This window comes from Nasonia vitripennis (assembly GCF_009193385.2).
Source record: "Nasonia vitripennis strain AsymCx chromosome 1 unlocalized genomic scaffold, Nvit_psr_1.1 chr1_random0005, whole genome shotgun sequence".
NCBI lineage: Eukaryota > Metazoa > Arthropoda > Insecta > Hymenoptera > Pteromalidae > Nasonia > Nasonia vitripennis.
The window spans coordinates 3936111-3955358 of record NW_022279591.1 but is presented as its reverse complement, the minus strand read 5'-3'; the positions used below and the strand labels follow the sequence as shown (position 1 = coordinate 3955358).

Below are 19248 nucleotides of genomic sequence, written 5' to 3'. Positions count from 1 at the left end.
GAGCAAGGGCATCGACGAGAGGCCATCACCAACATCATCACCTACAGCAGAAATGACAACCCACAACGGTCAGCAGTTCATCAGCAGTGCCTGCGTCGACGGCGGCGGTCATGACGAGGAAACACAACAGCATCCACCTGCACAGCCTGCGTGCAAGAAGCAGAAAAAGTACGAGAGTCCGCATAGTGTAATTATGCATCAACAAACGTTCGCTGGCTTAAGACAGGTAAAAGAGTGCATCGATTTGTGTATTAAACAGCTCGAGGAGCTTTCGGGATTAGTTAATCGCGGCGTGGACTCAATTTTAGATTATATAAAAGACGCTTTGAAAAGAGAAAAGGCTGAACTGTGTCGTGAATTCTGAAAAATGTAAACTCGTTCAAACAGTATTACGCCCTTCATAAATATAAAATCGACGAAATTGTTAAGACAAACTTAAATTTCGCCACTGTAAGCGTCGACGTTTTAGATGTAGTTTTAACAGAAATCTATGCGTTTGGCTTAGCCAGAATCGCAAGAGATGTGTACGACGTTATGTTTCCGCTATAACTTTTTATTCATCTCCTATCGTTAGTTTCTAAGCTGTAAATATGCTTCATTGTTCTACGCACACACACACGCGCGCATAAATATATCATGTATTCAATTTTTACTGTTTTATTAAATAAATATAAGAGTGTATCAAACAAAAATTTAATGTGTACAAATCCCATCAATAAACCTCAAAGCTGAAATTTAGAGTAGGCTTTGCGGCACCGTGTAGTAGGAAATCATACAGGTTACATACTATTACAGCGCAGAAAGGATCAGAGCCGGCGCTAGAGCAATAAAAGCCAAACAGCAGGTATACGCGAGCGACAGAGACGGCGGCTTTGGTGGATGCGCGCAAGTATGGCGTAGAGAGGGGAGAGAGAGAGAGAGAGAGAGAGAGAGAGAGAGAGAGAGAGAGAGAGAGAGAGAGAGAGAGAGAGAGAGAGAGAGAGAGAGAGAGAGAGAGAGACAAGCGGGTCCGGTACAGCAGCGGCGGGAGCCACCACGTCAGAGCTCACGGGCTACTATAGTGTAAAAGGAGAGGGGGCTACGGGCTGGTATAGCGAGAGTCGCGCACGTGCGTTCAAGCTCGGGGCCGGTATGGAGTAGACAGCGAAAGAGAGAGAGAGAGAGTCGCGCTCGGGTCTGCTTGAATAAAAGGGGGAGGGCTGGCATCGTATGCGTGATATAGCTTTTGTTTAAAAATTATTTATAATTATTTATAAATAAACAAATAAAAGTCACCCATCGATGACAGACTGTTAATGACAGTAGCGGTCGTAAATCATGTTTACTAACCATATCAGCTACTGTTGATATAAACATGGGCTTCTGTTTACATAAACAACTGGCGCCAGCCACGGGACTGGTGACGTTACTCTAGGCCACGCCCAGTCTCTCCATACCAGCCCATATACTACTAATGCGGCACCTTGCTCACGTCTTTCGAGATTATAACGCTGTCGGCTTTGGTTGTTTAGGCCGATTTGCTGATTCGCCGCTCGCGCTCGCGCTTACTTCTTACCACTACGTCTGTCGGCTTGAGCTCAGACACGAGCTTCTGGCGGATCGCTCATCGCCTTCACCTCTCAAGCATCCCCCGGTGATTGAGACTCATCGTCGTCCCCCTCTTCGTCGTTTTTGTCATAAAAGATCTTCATTTCTTTGGCCGACCCTAGCTTTTCCACTTTTCCTTTTTTATCGGTCAGCTCGAATGTATTCTAGTCGACTTGGGCCGTAATCGTATATAGGTCTATGTACAAAATAGCCAATTTTGCCGTAATGCCTTCCGCCGCAGACGACAATACGTGTCTCCTATTGGCGATGTCGCCAACCTTGAAAGTTGGCACTAGTCGGCGGGCATCGAAAAATGCCGCCTGGTGATCTTGCGACTCGCCGGACAGGGCCTTTGCACGCTCGTGCAAAGCTAGCAGCTTGGCGATGCGGTTTCGCCACGTTCCCACAGCCTCCTACTGTGCAGCCTCTTGATCTTCTTTTCCTCTAAAAGATGCCGGCGTTTTCGGCTGCTTGCCGAAATTCGTCATCGCGAGCGAAGCCCCCGTAGATTCATGCACTGCGGTGTTGAGGGAAAACACTATCTCGTTGAGGTATCCGTCCAATGCTCGATGATTATCTTGCGTAAACGTGGAAATTTCTTTCTTGACAGTGCGGTTTATTCGCTCCACTGGATTCATTTGCGAGTGATATGGCGGCAAGTACTAGTGATGAATTCCTTGCTCTGACAAGTACTCGTTTATTATCTTGTTTTTGAATTTGGTACCATTATCCGAGTGAAACACCTCGGGTGCACAGAATCTCAAAATCACTCTCTCCTTGAGTGCGGGAAGTATTGCTTTGCTGTTGGATTTGCAAAGTGGCGCGCACTCTATCCATCAAGTAGGCAAACTCTGAAAGATAAGTACGTACTCGTAGCCTTTAGCAGACTTCGGCAAGGGGCCCATGATATCTCCGGCTACCCATTGACAAGGCCTTTGCACCACACGTTTTCCCATGAAACCTGGTGGCGCGCGCTGTTCTACTCTGCTCAGCTAACAGAGATTGCATAGTTACCTTAGACTGCTGTGATCTGCCATGACTTTAAATTTATAATCTTCAATGTACTGGTGAAACTAACGTATGGCGAAAAGCAAGGTCAAGCATTCTCGTTCGCTGACTGTGTAATTCCTCTCTGTGGGGGTGAGTACTCTGCTGGCGAATTCGAGTACTCGGTCATGTCCGTCTATGCACTGCGTCAACACAATGCTGTATCACTTACATCGGTTTGTATGACAAACTGCTGATCGAAGCACGGTCAGTGCAGCACTGGAGCCAAGGCGATAAGAGCTTTTATCGTCTCAAATGCTGATTGCTGTTCATTGCCCCTAACGAACGGCTGATCTTTCTTTGTCAGCCGAGTCTAAGGCTCAGCCAACGTTGCGTAATTTTCCGGTAAATGTCTATACCACTTTGCAGCTGCGGCGCCAGGCTGTTTGCATTTCGTCGGTAAGACGCACGCAAGTGATGCTAGTAGAGTTTGCTCCAGGAGTGGTGGCACGCGGTACTCTTGCCCGCTCGCCTGTACGGTTTCGGCTTCTTTGAAAACTGTCCCAGTCGTGGCAGTTCATACGAGGGGTCAACCTTTGTAGTTCTGGCATGAGATTTTTATGTAAGATGTCTAGTTGTTTTTTTAGGCTTCCTCTTGGCTTTATTTCCTTCATCATGCCTCCCAGGCATGTCACAAGATCGCGCACGGGTTCGTGCGCGCCTTGGTATTTTCTCTCTGCGTCTGTTGTTGGAATAACCTGTTAGTGCTGAACCGTCTTATCGACGCCGTATACAACTCTTCCCAGCTTTACCACTCATCTTTGTTGTTCTCGCATTATTTTGCGGCTACGCCTGTAAATACGAATAGCAGAGCCGCTATCCTCTCTGTTTCGGTCATTTGCGCTAGGGTTAAATTTCGTTCTTCCGCGAGACGAGCTAATTCTTCCTTCTCGCTACACGAATTTATTTTAATGCCCACCTACTCCGACGCTCTTGCTTGTTACCTGCAATGTTAAGGCACCAGTTTATAACGAGGCAACTGGCCTTATGCAGTGCAGCTAAGTCACTTGCGTATACAAAATGCACAGCAAGTGAAGCTCACCGTGCTTTCTCCACGCACAGAGTTGCTCGGCTGCCAACGGCGACGACGATGCCGCGGCTATATCCCAGTCCAACCCTGTCAAGTCCGCGAACAGGAGATAGGAAGGACGGGGTTTGTAACAGCAAAAAGCGCAACTTGTGAATAGGATAGTTGCATATATGGATTACTTCAATTGTTTACAATAGTCGCACGCGTCGCACGAGAGAATGATGTTCGGTAAACGAGCCGAGGATTCGGTGGCAAGAATCTCGGCTTCGGCGTCTTTATAGTCGCGTGAGATACGGAGATGCGAAGCACACGTCGAGCACAATCTTCGTTGAACAAGGTCAAACGAGAATCCGGTCTAGGCGACCCTCCTAGCCAAGCTACTCCACTCCTCGAAAGGCTCCTGGGTAGCTGTTTCTGGACGTCGAGCTGAAATCAAAGGGGCGAACCATAGGAGTTTATTGCTCGGATGATACTCGTCGACACGCTACGTTTACCGGGATACTTTAGTTTGGTCTCCGCGCACGTGTGTTTATTAATCGCAAGCCCGAAATAGTCTACCTTTACGCGTAGTGTCTCCCGTGCGCCTTCGCGCACGACTTGGCGACACCGCGTTTGCATGCCGAGCTAACATCGCGCGCAATATGACTTCGCGACCGCTTGTTACAGATAAAAGTATTAAAATTACACGAATAAAATACATCATTGCTTATTAAAATTACTATGAGATTCTATATTAATTTCTAATTCTAAAACATTAAAATTTTTGTCATCAGAGAAAAAAACGCGCTCTTCTATTTACCTCATAGGTGGCGTGGAAAAAATAGAACTTTAAACATAATGGATAATATTTTTAACTATAAATGTTGAATAAAGTTACTAAGGGGGGTTGAGAGGGGGCAGAGGGGGGGCCAATGAGGGGAGAGGGCGTGGGAGGCTTCATGAATAGAAAATAACGCGTTTTTGAAACGTGATAACGTTATTTCGAGGGGGCTAAAAAGAGGCTGAAGGGCGGCTGAATCCCACCTCAGCTCAAAACGAATATTATATATATATATATATATATATACTACATTCACAACAGCTAAATTTACGGGTCAGGTATGAAAGCTGATAAGACAAAATTTGGAAATATCTCAAGTTTTGTGTCAGAACAAATTAATCAAAAATCCTGAGTAAGATTTGCTACTCAAATGCGCTGGTATTTCCTTCTTAGCGTTTTATTTATTTTATGTTATCAGAGGACGAGTATTCGAATGTTTTCATTATAAAACATCGCTAAAAGCGAAACGCTTTGCTTTTCACATAAGGCACTCGCCGATATTTAAAGGTTCGCTGATGAACACACATACATGCACACACGTAGACACACATACACACACAAAGTATGCAGATATTCAAATATTGTTGATAAATTCATTAAACTGTAATGGGGTAAGACTTAACGATGAGAGGAAACATTATCTTTTTTTCCTGTTCTAATTGCCGGTAGTGTTATCGGATGGTATTTTCAATATACTGACCATTTTTTATAGAATAAATTCCTATTCTTATGAAACAGATCAATTTTTCAGATTCGTCAATTGCATAATCAAAATAAAACTACTCAGTTTTATTCGAATACTTTTATTGATCTGCTGCAGCAAAAAATAATGTTGACCATTGATTTGTGTATAAAAGATTTTAGGGATTGTAATGCTAATAACATATAAAATTTATAAGTTAATAATACGATGAGAAAATAATAATCAACGGGACCTTTTTCGCAATAGCATTATTCCAGCTAAGGAAACAAACTAAACTATTCCTGATAAATGCTGCACTACGGGATAATACTTATTTAATATGGTGGGTCAGTATTTATTTGTTTCTGTTCCTTTTTGCGTGTAACGGGCCTTATCTTCAGTCACGACAGTGGCGACACAATATTGAATGTCACACTCTATATTCAGTTAGTATTTTAGATTTTTTTTTTTGACTTTTCAATTTTAAATTATAAATTGTATTGCATATATTGCTGGTGCATAATAATATTGTTGAATAGTTATTATTTTTCTCTAATTATTAGTGATATATGTGCGTGTATTTATATAATTAGTTGAATTTCACAAGTGTTCCATGTATGTGTCCTGCCTTCAATGAAGTACCTCAATGGAATTATTAGATAAGTGATTTATGATAAATTAAAAACAAAAATTATTGTTTAAAACTTCTTCTATTGAGCATTTACTTTGTGGAATTTATTTTATTGTTGCAGGTTCTTCAATGTTTATGATGTTTGTAGCAGATGAATTTTTTATCAGCCTCTTGACTAGTAAAGTATATTATTTTTAATTTATTAAAATTATTATTATCTTGTATATAAATGATTTCGTTGCATTTTATTGCAAAGTATAATGTCATTGATATTTTATTATAGTAAAAAATGACGTAAACATTTTTTAACGGTTAAAATTATGATTAAAATATTGTTCTTATTTTAATTTTTATTATTATTATTATTCATTTTTTAATGCAATAATGATTGTTATTTATGATTGTTATATTCTGCTATATATAATCTATTTACAATTGAATCAATGTATACAATGCATAAATTATAATTTAGAGAATGATTTACATTTGTATTATTTATAATTATGAGGCATAGTGTTACGTTCAATGCAAGCAAGATTAAAGCTTTATCGTTTTAGACTTTGTGTTTCTATGCGGTAGTTGTATATGTATGTTATATATATATATATATATGAAAGTCGAAGTTTCAGACCACAAATCATGATATACACCAAAGTTTGAGGACATCTGCGAACTTTGGGGCCGGTCCCCAAACTTTTATACATCTAAGCCTAAGTTTGGGGACCGTCTCCAAAGTTTAATATATACAAGTACAAATTTGGGGACAAATTCAATTATGTATGTTAAAGTTTGAGGACTTAAGCAAATTTTGAGGATGGTCCTCAAAGTTTTATATATCTAATCAGCAGTTTGAGGACGTAATTAGAATTATACATTATAATTATACATACCCATTTTTGGGTACTTGAGGGCGTACAACTAATACAAATATACCATAAGCTCAAAAGTTAAACATTTAGTTAAGTTACAACTTAAGAAACTAAACATTAAGTAAAAAACTCTCTGATGCACAATTCAGTTCTGGATCTAGATACTCCCAATTAAAGTCTGAAAGAAGCATATGGGCACAACCCTCCGACTTAGCGACCTAGAAATTCAGTATACACCAAAGGTAAAGTGCTTACAATCAGGCAAATAGATCCTAAGTTTGGAAACACGTTTATACGTTCAACTCAGACAAGGGCGTTAGATTTTACAATAAGAATCCGATAGATAAAAGAATCTTGAGCTTATCGGTGCATGCTGTATAGTGTTAATTATATTCATAGAACTTTGCCCAAATAATTGCTCAAGAAAGTTTTAGAACATAAGAAAACTAGTCATTAATTAAATCTATCAGCAAAAATTAACAACAAAGAAATCATAAACATTAAGTTAAAATTTACATAGATGCACGATTTAATTTTCGTACTAAATACATTTTTTTAAACTTTGATAAAGGCTTAAAACAACTCCCGAACTTAGCATTTAAAAAATTTGGTTGATAAGTGCAAGCTATACGACCTTAATGTATGCATAGAACTTGGCTTGAATAACCGTTTGGAAATAACATTAAGTCATGGCTAGAAACGACATAGGGTGAGCGAATAACGAAAGAGGGTGAGCGATCGGTGCCTGGCACAATCGCGTGAAGATTTTAAGAGCGGCGAGATAGTGTCGCAGCGTGCGAGTAACGCGTCAGCGTGCCAAGCGCGTTACTAAAAAAGCACGACATGGACCAGTAGTGAGCAAAGCTGGCGATTTCGTGACAAAGGAAAGTCACGAACAAGCGGATGCGAGCGACGCACCGCTCATTAACGAGCAAACTTCTGTAGGCGAACAAAGGAATGCAACGTCTGGGCTGAACGAAGCCACTTCGCGTACGGTTCGTAAACGTGCCGAATGAAACCTTGCGATCAACGTAAAGATCGATTTAGGATACGGTCCTGGAGGTAGCGACGCAACCTGCAAGCATCCGAGTGAACCAGAAATGGAACAGGTGCGTCGTAGAAAAGGTTCAACCGTCCGAACGATACACGTCGTGTTTTTCCTAGAGTGTAGAATCGAACTCGGGACGATTGTTCGATTCTAGGAGGGGGTTGTAACGAGGTGCGAAATCAGGTAGATTCGCGCATCGTTGAAACGCGACGTTGCGCAAGCGCGAGTTAAGATTCGGGACCTCGCGTATAAGTCGCGGTCCATCGGAGAGAGAGATAGCTTCCGGCCATAGGTGCGAACGCATCAGCTCTCGTGTGTGAGACTGACTGCATCGAGCGACGACTGATAGCGTGCAAGAGAGTGAGAGTGTGTGTGATCGCGAGAAGAAGACGTTCAAGCCAACTCCTGCTACAAGAAGCAAGGATGACCTGGCTTGCCGATCAGCGGTCAAACGAGAGGACGTCGGCTCCATCGAGTGAGCCAGCAACACCACCGGCGTAGTGCAGCGGCACCAAGTAACGGCCTTCTTGTTTGCGCGCGTAAGCTTCGCGAAATACTTTCCACGTCGAGTCGACATTGAGGTGACTCGGCGCACATTTTTAAATAAACAATATTGGCCGCATAATATATCGTTATTTTGTTTTTTTTTTAATCGGGACTAGCTTTATTTTCCCGACTTGTTCTCTCCCGTTCCCTACGTCCTCATCGCCTCCACGGGAGTTGTAACAGGCGGTTGCAACGCAAAACTGAGAAGCCGGCTCCGCCCAGGAGAGTGCAGAGAGATAGCACACGTGCGAACACTACGTTCGCGAAGCCGCTCTCGCAGCGAGCTGCGTTGCAACGCGGGTAAATCACAGGCGTTGAGAGAGTTCTCCGCCACACCAAGGGATTGTGATCTGGTCGGATATTGCCGAGTTTCCCCCGAAATCGAACCCCGTTACAAAGTATTTTAAAAATCATTAATATACTGTATATTTTAAGAATATTGTATCTATTGGAACTATAAATTTTGTTGGAGGAAGCTACCTGCCAAAGAATTGGCAACGGTTTTTTTAAAAATGGAAGGTAAAGTTAAAGAATATATAGGTATAGATTCATTACATAATGATAACAATAAATATTTAGTAAATAAATTACCAATTGAATTTATAAATTTATTAACACCAAATGACCTTCTGGCACATAAATAAAATTTAAAAAAGGGGAAATTGTTACATAACTAAGAAATATAAATTTAAAAGAAGGACTTTGTAACGGGGCAAGATTGAAAGTTAATAAACTGTTACAGTGTTGTGCAGAAATAATTGGTTGAAGTAAAATGGGAAACAAGGTATTGCATTAAATAATTTGCGTCTAAAGAAGATATTCCTTTTAATATGTGAAGATGTCAATTTCCGGTTCGATTAGGATCTGCAATGATGATAGATACATAAATATCAAGATCAAACATTCGAAACTGTTGAAGTATATCTTTCATCTCCGGTTTTCAGTCATGGTCAATTATATGTAGCCCTATTAAGGGCAAGATTAAAATTAAATCAAAAAATTTTGTTAACACATATGAAGAGAAGCAGCTGCAAGATTAGATGCGCTGTTGATTGAAAACCGGCTGCAAAAAAAAAATGCGCTGTCGATTTGATATTGGCTACAAAACAAATGCACTGTACATTTGGGTATCTGTTTCAACAATTAAATGTTGAAGCAGCCACAAGAATCAATGCGCTGTATATCTTTTTAGCGTCTGAAACAGGGTCTGTTATTTCGGCGTAACTTTCAAAGAACTGCACCACCTAATATTATTTATTACTTTAAAATTTATATATATATATATATATATATATATATATATATATATATATATATATGTTTGTGTGTGTGTGTGTGTGTGTGATTCTCTGATAAGTTAAAGCTAAAAATTTTTATTATGGTCCAAACTGCATTCTATACGATGACCTTGACTTTTCAAAAAATTTTCAGCGCGATCCCTTTACTTAGGGTCGAGCTGGGTAAAGTTGGGGTTTCAAGCATTTTTTGCTATTTTTAATGATTTATAGCTAATAATGGATGCATTTTTAACTAAAACTACCTTGACACTTTTTTTTGTAAAATTTTCTGAATTTTTTAATAAAATTCCTCTTAAAGTCCTGTATACATGTTTAGTCTATCTTATTTGCAGTTTAAACCTAAAGTTTATAATTAAGAAATCTAAGGGTTTGATCCTGTCTCCGACTACTTTTGTACGGTGACAAGATACCTTTTATAGTGCAAGTCTCAGTATAGGTCCCAGAATGTCAGAGACCCTGTATTATTAAATAAAAATGAAGATAACCATAAATTTATGCTTAAAATGATTAAAATTTATATTCAAAGTCTATAGTAAAACTTATAAATTGTTGTTTTTTTTATGATATGATTTATACAATATATTATGATAAAGAAGGTGATTTTATTTGATAGAGAATCAGCTATATATATATATATATATATATATATATATATATATATATATAACGGTCACCACTATTTTGAATCGAAGTTATATTTTTTGTTAGTTGCGTTATTACGGCATAAGGCCGTTTATAGAAGGTACGGTGCGGCCGACTAGAAATGTGCGAACCCGCGTAGGCGGCGAAGTTCGGGTGTTCTAATAAACAAGAGTGTATGTAAAAGGGAGAAATCCCTGTTTATTCACTGTTTAGAATTGACAGATATTATCTCGCGGACGAGGGCTACCAAGTACGGGTCAAATTAGGAATAAAGAGAAGGAGTCTTCGTCTGGACACGCTAGAGAGAGTCCTGGTTAATTTTTTATTTATTACTAGTTGTTTACGGTCACTTTTGGTTTATTGGTTTTATTTCCGGTAATTTACTGTCATTTTCGGTTTACTCCCAGTTAGCTTTTTGTGGATTTCCGGTGAACTTCCGGTTCTGATCTTTGGGGATGAAGTGAACTTGTACCCAGGTACAATCATCGACCAGACACATTTTAATATAATAGAGGATTTTTATTAACTTTACATGGTTAAATCTCCACGTTAGCTCCATGTTTCACACTACACTGTACTTTTCTGTAGCATGACATGACAGTTTAATTGTCAGTTGATGATTCTAAACAAATGTTAACCTATACATAATACGTTATTTATTATTATTCTGTTATAACAGATTAATAAAAATAAACAAAGAAACAATTTTTCCTTATTTGATAGCCTTTTCAACTTTTTTCAAAATTAATTTAAAATTAAATAAACACAAGGGTTATAATGTAATAGCAGTTTTAAGCATTATTTGCCACTACCTAACCAATTTTTTTAATGCATCATTGTATTAAACCTATCGCCGTAAAAAAATCGTATGATTTTGGGAAAAATAGTACGGTAAATTTGTAGGGTTGATTTGACCTCTATTATTTTCAAATAGTTTATTTGTCCCAACGCTAGTTTTCCCAAAATCGCCAAAAAAGATATGTGTCTGCTTTATCTGCGATATACTGTATATGTGAATGCGTATATATATAAAATCAAATTTGTTCATTCCGGAAATTTAGATAGATTTTGGCAAAAGTTTTCGAGATATCAAATTTTTTTAACATTTAAAAACATTATTATAAAATATTGATGAATCAGAAAAAAAAATTAAGTATAATATTTTGATTACCTGTACGGAGCCTTATTACTTGCATTTTCGAATCGTTACTAGAACGTGTGGACAAAATATTTTCAACGCGACTCCAGACGCTCAATACTGAACCAGCTAATATATTATATATTCTTCGTCTTAATCCAACTTCACAATCTACTCCCATGCTAATGTTTTTACAGTTTCCGCGCCAATAAGCATGCGAACACGTCGAACATGATGCATTGTATTGCAGTATCCAATGAAATTTAACCTCTTCCGACGAAACTTTTTTATACTTTCTCTCTAATTCATCAAGCGTTTCTTGTCGTAACTGCAACCCAGTATTGGGCCTGTAGAGCATAAAAAGCTGATTTTTTTTCGATTCATTTTTCTGCTGTTTATTTCTTCCATCACTTTCTATGGCCACGGCTAAAATGGCCGTTTGCTTGCCATTACGTACTTGATGACTTAAATAAAATCCTTCTTTTGAACCAGTAAGAGAATTACATCGTTCTATCGCTTCTGACCAATGTATACCCCTCTCCACTTGAACAACGTGTAACTCTGTTGGTGCAATTCCAGTTGCATGCTTACGCAAAAAGCGAAAAAGCCGAACACGACTTATTCTTTCGCCTGAAGTGCCAAGGTCAAGAATTCCCATATCGAAACGCCCGTTTTTTTTTGCTTGACCTATTATGGCGTGCAATGTATCGGTGAAATACTTAAAAAGACGATTTTGTAGTTCGACTGGCATTCCGAGAATCCGGTTTAAAAATTTAGATATATTATTATAGTCTTTATCTAATGATAGCTCTCTGGGTATGTTTGGAATTTTATAAATAAGACCAACACCAATTAATGCTTCAGCTACATCTTTAAAAAAATCACCCATATAGTCCTGGGGTGGTGGCACTAATGCTGATTCAGATCTATAAAATAAAATTTATTATATCTTTAAAAAAAATGTATAACAAAACATTGCATAAAATGAATAATATAAATTTGTCTGCTTTTCTAGGTCATATGTTTTAAGCACAATTTTAGAATTGATCATCTACAGGAACTGCAGTATTTAAAAACTACTGCCAAGTTACTAGCACGTACTTTTCTTCCTGTAATATAGCTACGACATCATTAATTTTCATCAATTATGTAAGATCTTCAAAAAATACACATCCCAAAACGACAACCATTTTGCTTCCTTATAGAGGAAAATATTCGTAGGGATGTGTGTGTGTAGTTTTACGGATAATAGCCAGAAGCGCTCCTTGTAATTCCTAATTCGCTAACCGTGTACGACAAATGACCCCGGTTGCTGACAGGCTATACATACAGCTCACAAGCTGCCTCTGTTAGTCTAATCTGTACACGCATTTCGTAATCAATGCTGTATTCAGATTATTATAACTAAGATATACTTGATTAAGTTACCGATTGGGTCAGTGTATTTAAAACCAAACACAGTAAATGAATTGTTCTCAGAACTAAATCCATAAAAAGTTAATTTATACTGCCTAAACTGATGTACTGATATTAGACACCACCAGAGGCCAATCACGTGAAATACGTAAGTATCTCTAAGTAATTATAAAACACGAATACAAGACTATTGAACCTTGCCGCGTATTTAAGTTACGCATAGGACATCTCCACGCCCGCGTATATTGACGCTACCGTTGCAATATATTACCCTAACAGCACAATCCCTACTGAAAAAAATACATGATAACCACGTGAAAATCACGAAAAAATCATGAGAAAATCACCTGAAAAACACGTGGGATTTTCGGCCAGTTTCTCACGTGGTTCTCACGTGATGATAGCGTGACTATCTCGTGATTTATACTAAAATTTAGGAATATTCTTAAAAATGTTAAAACAATATTTATAAATTAAGAAAATGGATAATTATCAATAAATAAGGATCAAAATAAAAAAACAAATTTGATCGAGATTTGAACCCAGAACCTAGGCGTGGATATCCATTGCTCTACTATTTGAGCTATTTGCTTTCTTTGACAGTTAATGTATAAAAACTATTCACATGTATAGAGAAATAATTTTTTTTTCAAGGTTTCTAGTTAAAATTGATTTTCTTGAGTTATTGTTATTAAAACAATAGTTAACTAGCGCGATTCACCTCACTCCTAAAGTTGCTCGGTTAAAATATATATTGCAATAGTAATAAAATTTAAGTTTTGTTAAGATCTTTTATCCTACTCTCAATTCCTAATAGGAGTGGAAGTAAAAAATTTTAAATAATAAAGATTTGAAACACGAAAATTACGCATTGATTTTTAATGGAAGGTAAAATTTTGAAACTGAAAATATTATAAAAAATATTATAAAAAACTATGACAGTCAATAAATTTAAAATTTTTAATTTTAAACAAAAATATTCTCAACTCATGTTATTCTATATTTCCTGATGTCTTAATTCAACATTTTCGTTTCAGAAATCGTTTAATTTCATAATTTCAGTTTTTTAATTTTTGCCTTTCATGTTTTTATTTTTTCGAATTTTAACTGATTATCATGAAAATGAAGACGCTAAAATTTTAGTAATCAAATAGAAAAATATGATGTCTTATTATTATCTAGTAAGCAACGTGAAATTTTTATATTTCCAAAAAAGTCATCCATGCATATAGTTATTTATCACTGGCGAGAACATTGACTAGATTTTGTCATGTATTAAAATTGTATAGTTTCCCACGTCAATTTGTCACATTCGATGTGACATTTGTTTAAAAAAGAGGTGAAAAAAGTGTATGTTACAAATCACTTAAGCCAATTAATTAGTGCAGAAATACCTGATAAAAATAAAAATGAAAAATAGACTATTCCCTGTTGTATGAAACGGTCCGGTTTATATTAGCCGCGAACCGCGTGTAAGTTCTGTGCCCGAGTAGTTGTTAGAGAAGATATAAGCACACCTGGTAGATGAGATCCGCAGTTCATACTATCGACCTGGTTGCTGCATCAGAGAGCGAATGACTCCGTCAGCGCAGCGAAGCTCCTTTAATACCCGGGGCTATCCCTCTCTCCAACGCTTTATACACGCACGCCATCTATCTGCGCTCAGGTAAATTAGTACATAGTCGATGCTAGCGCCATTTGGTCGGCAACTTGCTGATATCGGCAAGTTATCCGTTGCTGCTCTCTTACCTGCCAGGCGGGCCCGCCGTCTCATGTACGACAATTCATGATACATTTATGATACTATGAATGTACTTATTTTAAAATAAATTGAAACTTATTCTAATTCTAAAAGACAATTAAATGATAACCATATACTTGAATTAAACAGCATTTCAAAATTTTACTTGATTTTTGATATGCAATCTACAGTTAATTTTCAGAGGTTGTCTAATATATTTGAATACTTTTTTCTGGTTGAAGTACAAACAGACACTGTATTGGTTTGTGGTACAAAGGCAATGTAATACGAATTTTTGATAGTATTAACAAAAAATGTTGATCATAAAACTTTTATTCATAGGCTGTTTCCAAATAAAAATAATTTACGCATATCTTTTGATAAAGTACAGTATTAGACTAATTATAATTGCGGTGTTTTTGCTATATCATTTGCAGTCGCAGTTGTATTTAATATTTGCTCATGCAATGTTCAATTTAATATTAGTAAAATGCGAAAACATTTGATTAGAATGTATGATACATAAAATTTTTTCGAATCTCACACATTTTTCGATGACAAAACTATAAGGCACTTCCGTGTCGAGGTCGTGCCTAAAAATACGATGTTAGGAATATCCGAGTATATTTAATAATTAATTAAATGAGATAGAAACGAGAAACAAGAACGTTATCAAAAATACAACCAGAAACGTGACAAAATCCGAATAGAAATAAATAAAATCATTAAAGATTATAAAACGCGATAAGGGGAAACTTAAGTTAAATCAGAGAAAAATCAAATCCAGACGATATCACACACACACACACACACACACACACACATATAGAATCGAAGAAACGCGACAGTCAGCGAAGGAGTAGAGTTCATGCAGAGACAGGAAAGGGAACGCTTGCACTCGGGCCATGTTTAAAAATCGAGCTGCTACGAGAAGAAGAAGGCGACTATCAGCATAAGAAGAGAGTGCATGCAGAGACAGGAGGGGAGGCACTCGCACTTGCCCCGTGCTGAAAAATCGAGCCGCTACGAGAAGAAGAAGGCGACTATCAACAGAAGAGAGCGTAGGTAGAAAAGTGCACGCGCTATCCACCGTATACAGACGCAACAAAGAGCTGTGGACAAAGGGAGGTCAATGTGCGCCGCACTTGACTACGAGATATCTAGAAGTCATTGGCAGCCTAAAAGAAAGAAGATGCTCTGCATATCATAGGGGAGCACGCCAAATAAAGAGATATGCGACGTGCAAGCTCTCTCATTGGTCGAACGGTCCTCTCATGGTTACTCCCATACGCCAAATTGAAACCGCGAGGAGGCTAGAAGAACTAGAAGAAAGAGATAAGCAACCTCCATATAAGGAAATATGCAGCTTTCGAGGCTTCTGATTGTCCGTCTCTGCTCTCTCACATACACTAGACACAGAAATGCAAAGAGGGTGGCAAGGAGGATTTTGGGTATAAAAGACCCAGAGCACTAGGCACGAGGGCTCTGTCCGAATCTGGACCGGTACGTCGCGTCGGACTTTAACTTTTACGTGTAACTTCTGTCAGGACTTAGAATATTTTCGGTCGTTTAAAACCTTAGAATATTTTCGACGGTTCTAAAATTTAGAATATTTTTGATTGTGCAAAGAATTAGAATATTTTCTATCCTATCGGACTTAGAATACTAACGTTGTCGTTTGTCGTTCCTGAGGAAAGTTATAATTGTTCTATGATACATACGTTAGTCGCGAGCAAGCGTTAAACAAAATCTTGTTACTTTGAATAAACATCTCATACATCTTTTAAGCTGAATCAGTACAATTCACTTTCAAAATTCAAGTGTATATACTGAACTAGAAAAACCTAAAGACAATTGCTTAGATTGAAGAAAAGCTCGAAGTAGCTTACTACACCCTCTAAACCATGCTAAATACCTAAACAATCAATTTTCTAATATTCTAATTGAAATCCTACAAACGAAATATCATACTTTTGTTTACTTCCTCTTGAAAACTGCGATACAAAAGTGTTGTATTATTTATCTGAAATTACAATAGAATAAAATTAAAATTAGATATATTTTAAGAATATCTACAAACAAAAATAAATAATTGATACAAATACAAATAAGTTACTAATTTTCCAGTAGTTTTGATGATAGTGTTGATGATCGCCAGAAGAATACCAATCAAAACTTTGACAACAATATTTAAAAAAAAACAGGATAATACTGTATAAGCACCGACAGGCATTACGAACGCGAAGCGCGAGCGTTTTGCGTGCCTTGCATCGCGAGGCGATGCAAGGCGGCAAGCCAACACGTCCGTAAGGCCGCGAGTGGCGCACTAGTTTAAATATATCATGGTTTTGAATAGTGAAGATTTTCTAATTTTAAATGGAGTTGGAAATTATTCTAACGAAAATAGCCAATTAAACGATAATCATAGATTAAAATTTAATAATATTTCAAAGATGTATACACGTTTTAACCTGCAATCCACTATAAATTTTCAAAGATTCTAATTCGAAGATCTAATATTCAGTTTATTGACAGAAATAATAAATATCTTGAAATTCTGTTTTCGAGAAATAACAGTAATAGTCATTTGATATGTCTATATTACAATGATAATATTATTCATATTTATGATAGTATAATATTTTTACTATTTGACTATGTCTAATAGTAAAAATAGAGAAATTACCGAAATCACTAATTAAACAAAAATGCAAAACCATATTAGCATGTAATGAAGACAAATATATCAAGAACAAAAAAATAGATATTCTTATCAAAATTATAGTTTAAAATAAATAAAAATAAAATTAATAATAAACCAAATCTTACGATCACTTTCGGTTTACTTTCAGTCAACTAACAATTTACCTAAAACTCTTAGAAAAAAAAAAACCTAAAACTCTTTAGGGGATGAAGTGAATTATCAAAAATGGACCTACAAACGAAATTTAAAAAATTTGCGTTTACTTCCAGCATACTTTCTGTCAACTTATGGTGAACTTTCGGTTTAATTTTGGTCAACTTCCGATGTACTACCAGTCGACTTCCGGTTCACCTCAACCCTTAGAAAGGGTAGTTTAAGGGATGAAGTGAAATAACAAACAAACGACCAGCGATAAAAATTCTAGAACTTCCGATTTACTTCCAGTCAACTTCCGGTTCACTTCAGGTTCACTTCAGGTTTACTTCTGGTCAACTTCTAGTCCACCCCAACCCTCAGAAGGGGTAGCTTGGAAGATAAAGTGAAATATCGAAAAGTGTCGCGCCTACGAAACGACGTTTCTTAATATAATAAAGGATTTTCAGAATCTTATTTGTCCTAGGGTGAAAATATTTCTAAAAAATATTTTAAAATTATTTAGAAACATTTGCAAACCATTCTTAACATATTTTAAAATATTGTAGTTAATTAGTAAATATTGCAGTTCTCGTCTGCAGCTCGTAAAAGCCCTTGCCTTCGGCTCGGGCTAACTCTCCATGACTCGTACTGCAAACTTCACACTCGGCCTTAAAAAGCCCACTTTACGACCTTGGTACACAATATACTATTAAAAAGTTGTATAGTATAATTCGATGCAACTGCTCGAAGTAAGCGACTCTCGCACGGGTGTAGTTTGTCGCTCGGGCAAAGCGGGCAGGGCACGTATCACGAATGGGTGATAATCATATATCAGCGCGTATAATGAAACGAAAGCCAAATTCGACGCGAATTCTTCGCAGACCTAGACGCAGATGAGAGGACTAAGTAAAAAAACGGACTTAACTGAGATCAAAAGGGAGGGTGCAAAATGGTTAGGGTTGGAATATATATAGCTATATACAAAATAGAGCTATATGGAAGGCCAGCGTAAATGAGACGATAAACTATCAAGTTCCAAATGCCAACAAAAAATAGAAGTATGCATTACCCGAATATAGTCTTTTATTTATCTCGACTTGAAAAAAAGTATCCCCAAAATATTTATAAAAAATTTTGAAAAATTACTAAGAAAATAATTAATAATCTTGTAATTTTACATTTTTAAAAAGTATTTAATAAATATTGTACAACAATGCTAATTAATATAGCTTAAAAAATTATCAAAATGTATTTAAATATTTTATTGATTTTGCCAAATAAATAAGGTATCTGCATAATATTTATAAAATATATAACTGCGCTGCGACGAAAACACATGCGAATTTGGCCAGTAATAGGAGAGAGAGAGAGAGAGAGAGAGAGAGAGAGAGAGAGAGAGAGAGAGAGAGAGAGAGAGAGAGTTTAGATTTTAGATTTATATGTGTTTTATTTTTTAACATTGTGTTGTACATATTTATATGCAGAAAACAAGAAGTAGAATAAATTATTGTGTAAGTGTGCTAGATGTGAAGAGCGTGGAAGGGAATGAAATGAGATAAAGGAGTGTATGTGTTTACGTAATGATTATGTATTTTCCAACTCAAAGTATGTTTTAGCTGCTTGTTTAAAGTGCGATATAAATAGTGTGTTGCGAAGGTGAGATGGAAGAGTGTTCCAGAGATAGAAAGCGCTGATGAAAAATGAATTCTTCAGCGTCTCCGTCTTGAAGAGTGTAGAGTCTGTATCTTTCAGTCAAAAGGTTACGAAGAGCTATGGTGAACCACGGGTGACGTTTACGTCCTAGTGTCACAGTCTTTAATGAGGCGAGATGATTAATGGCATTTATTAAGTTAGCGTTATGAATGGTAATGCATTCGTTAAGTGATGACGTGGTGAGGGATGACTAGTCACATG

General features: G+C 37.1%; 1 protein-coding gene across 7 annotated transcripts in view; it reads right to left on the bottom strand.

Moving 5' to 3' along the window:
- The window catches only part of LOC103317675 (protein strawberry notch), a 340816-nt gene that overhangs the window by 31291 nt on the left and 290277 nt on the right, over nt 1–19248 (bottom strand). For all 7 annotated transcript variants that reach the window (XM_031920743.2, XM_031920738.2, XM_031920751.2 and 4 more), the window contains one exon: nt 11372–12264. In XM_031920743.2, the coding sequence (XP_031776603.1) occupies nt 11372–12264 (893 nt within the window). The remainder of the gene's footprint in view (nt 1–11371; nt 12265–19248) is intronic.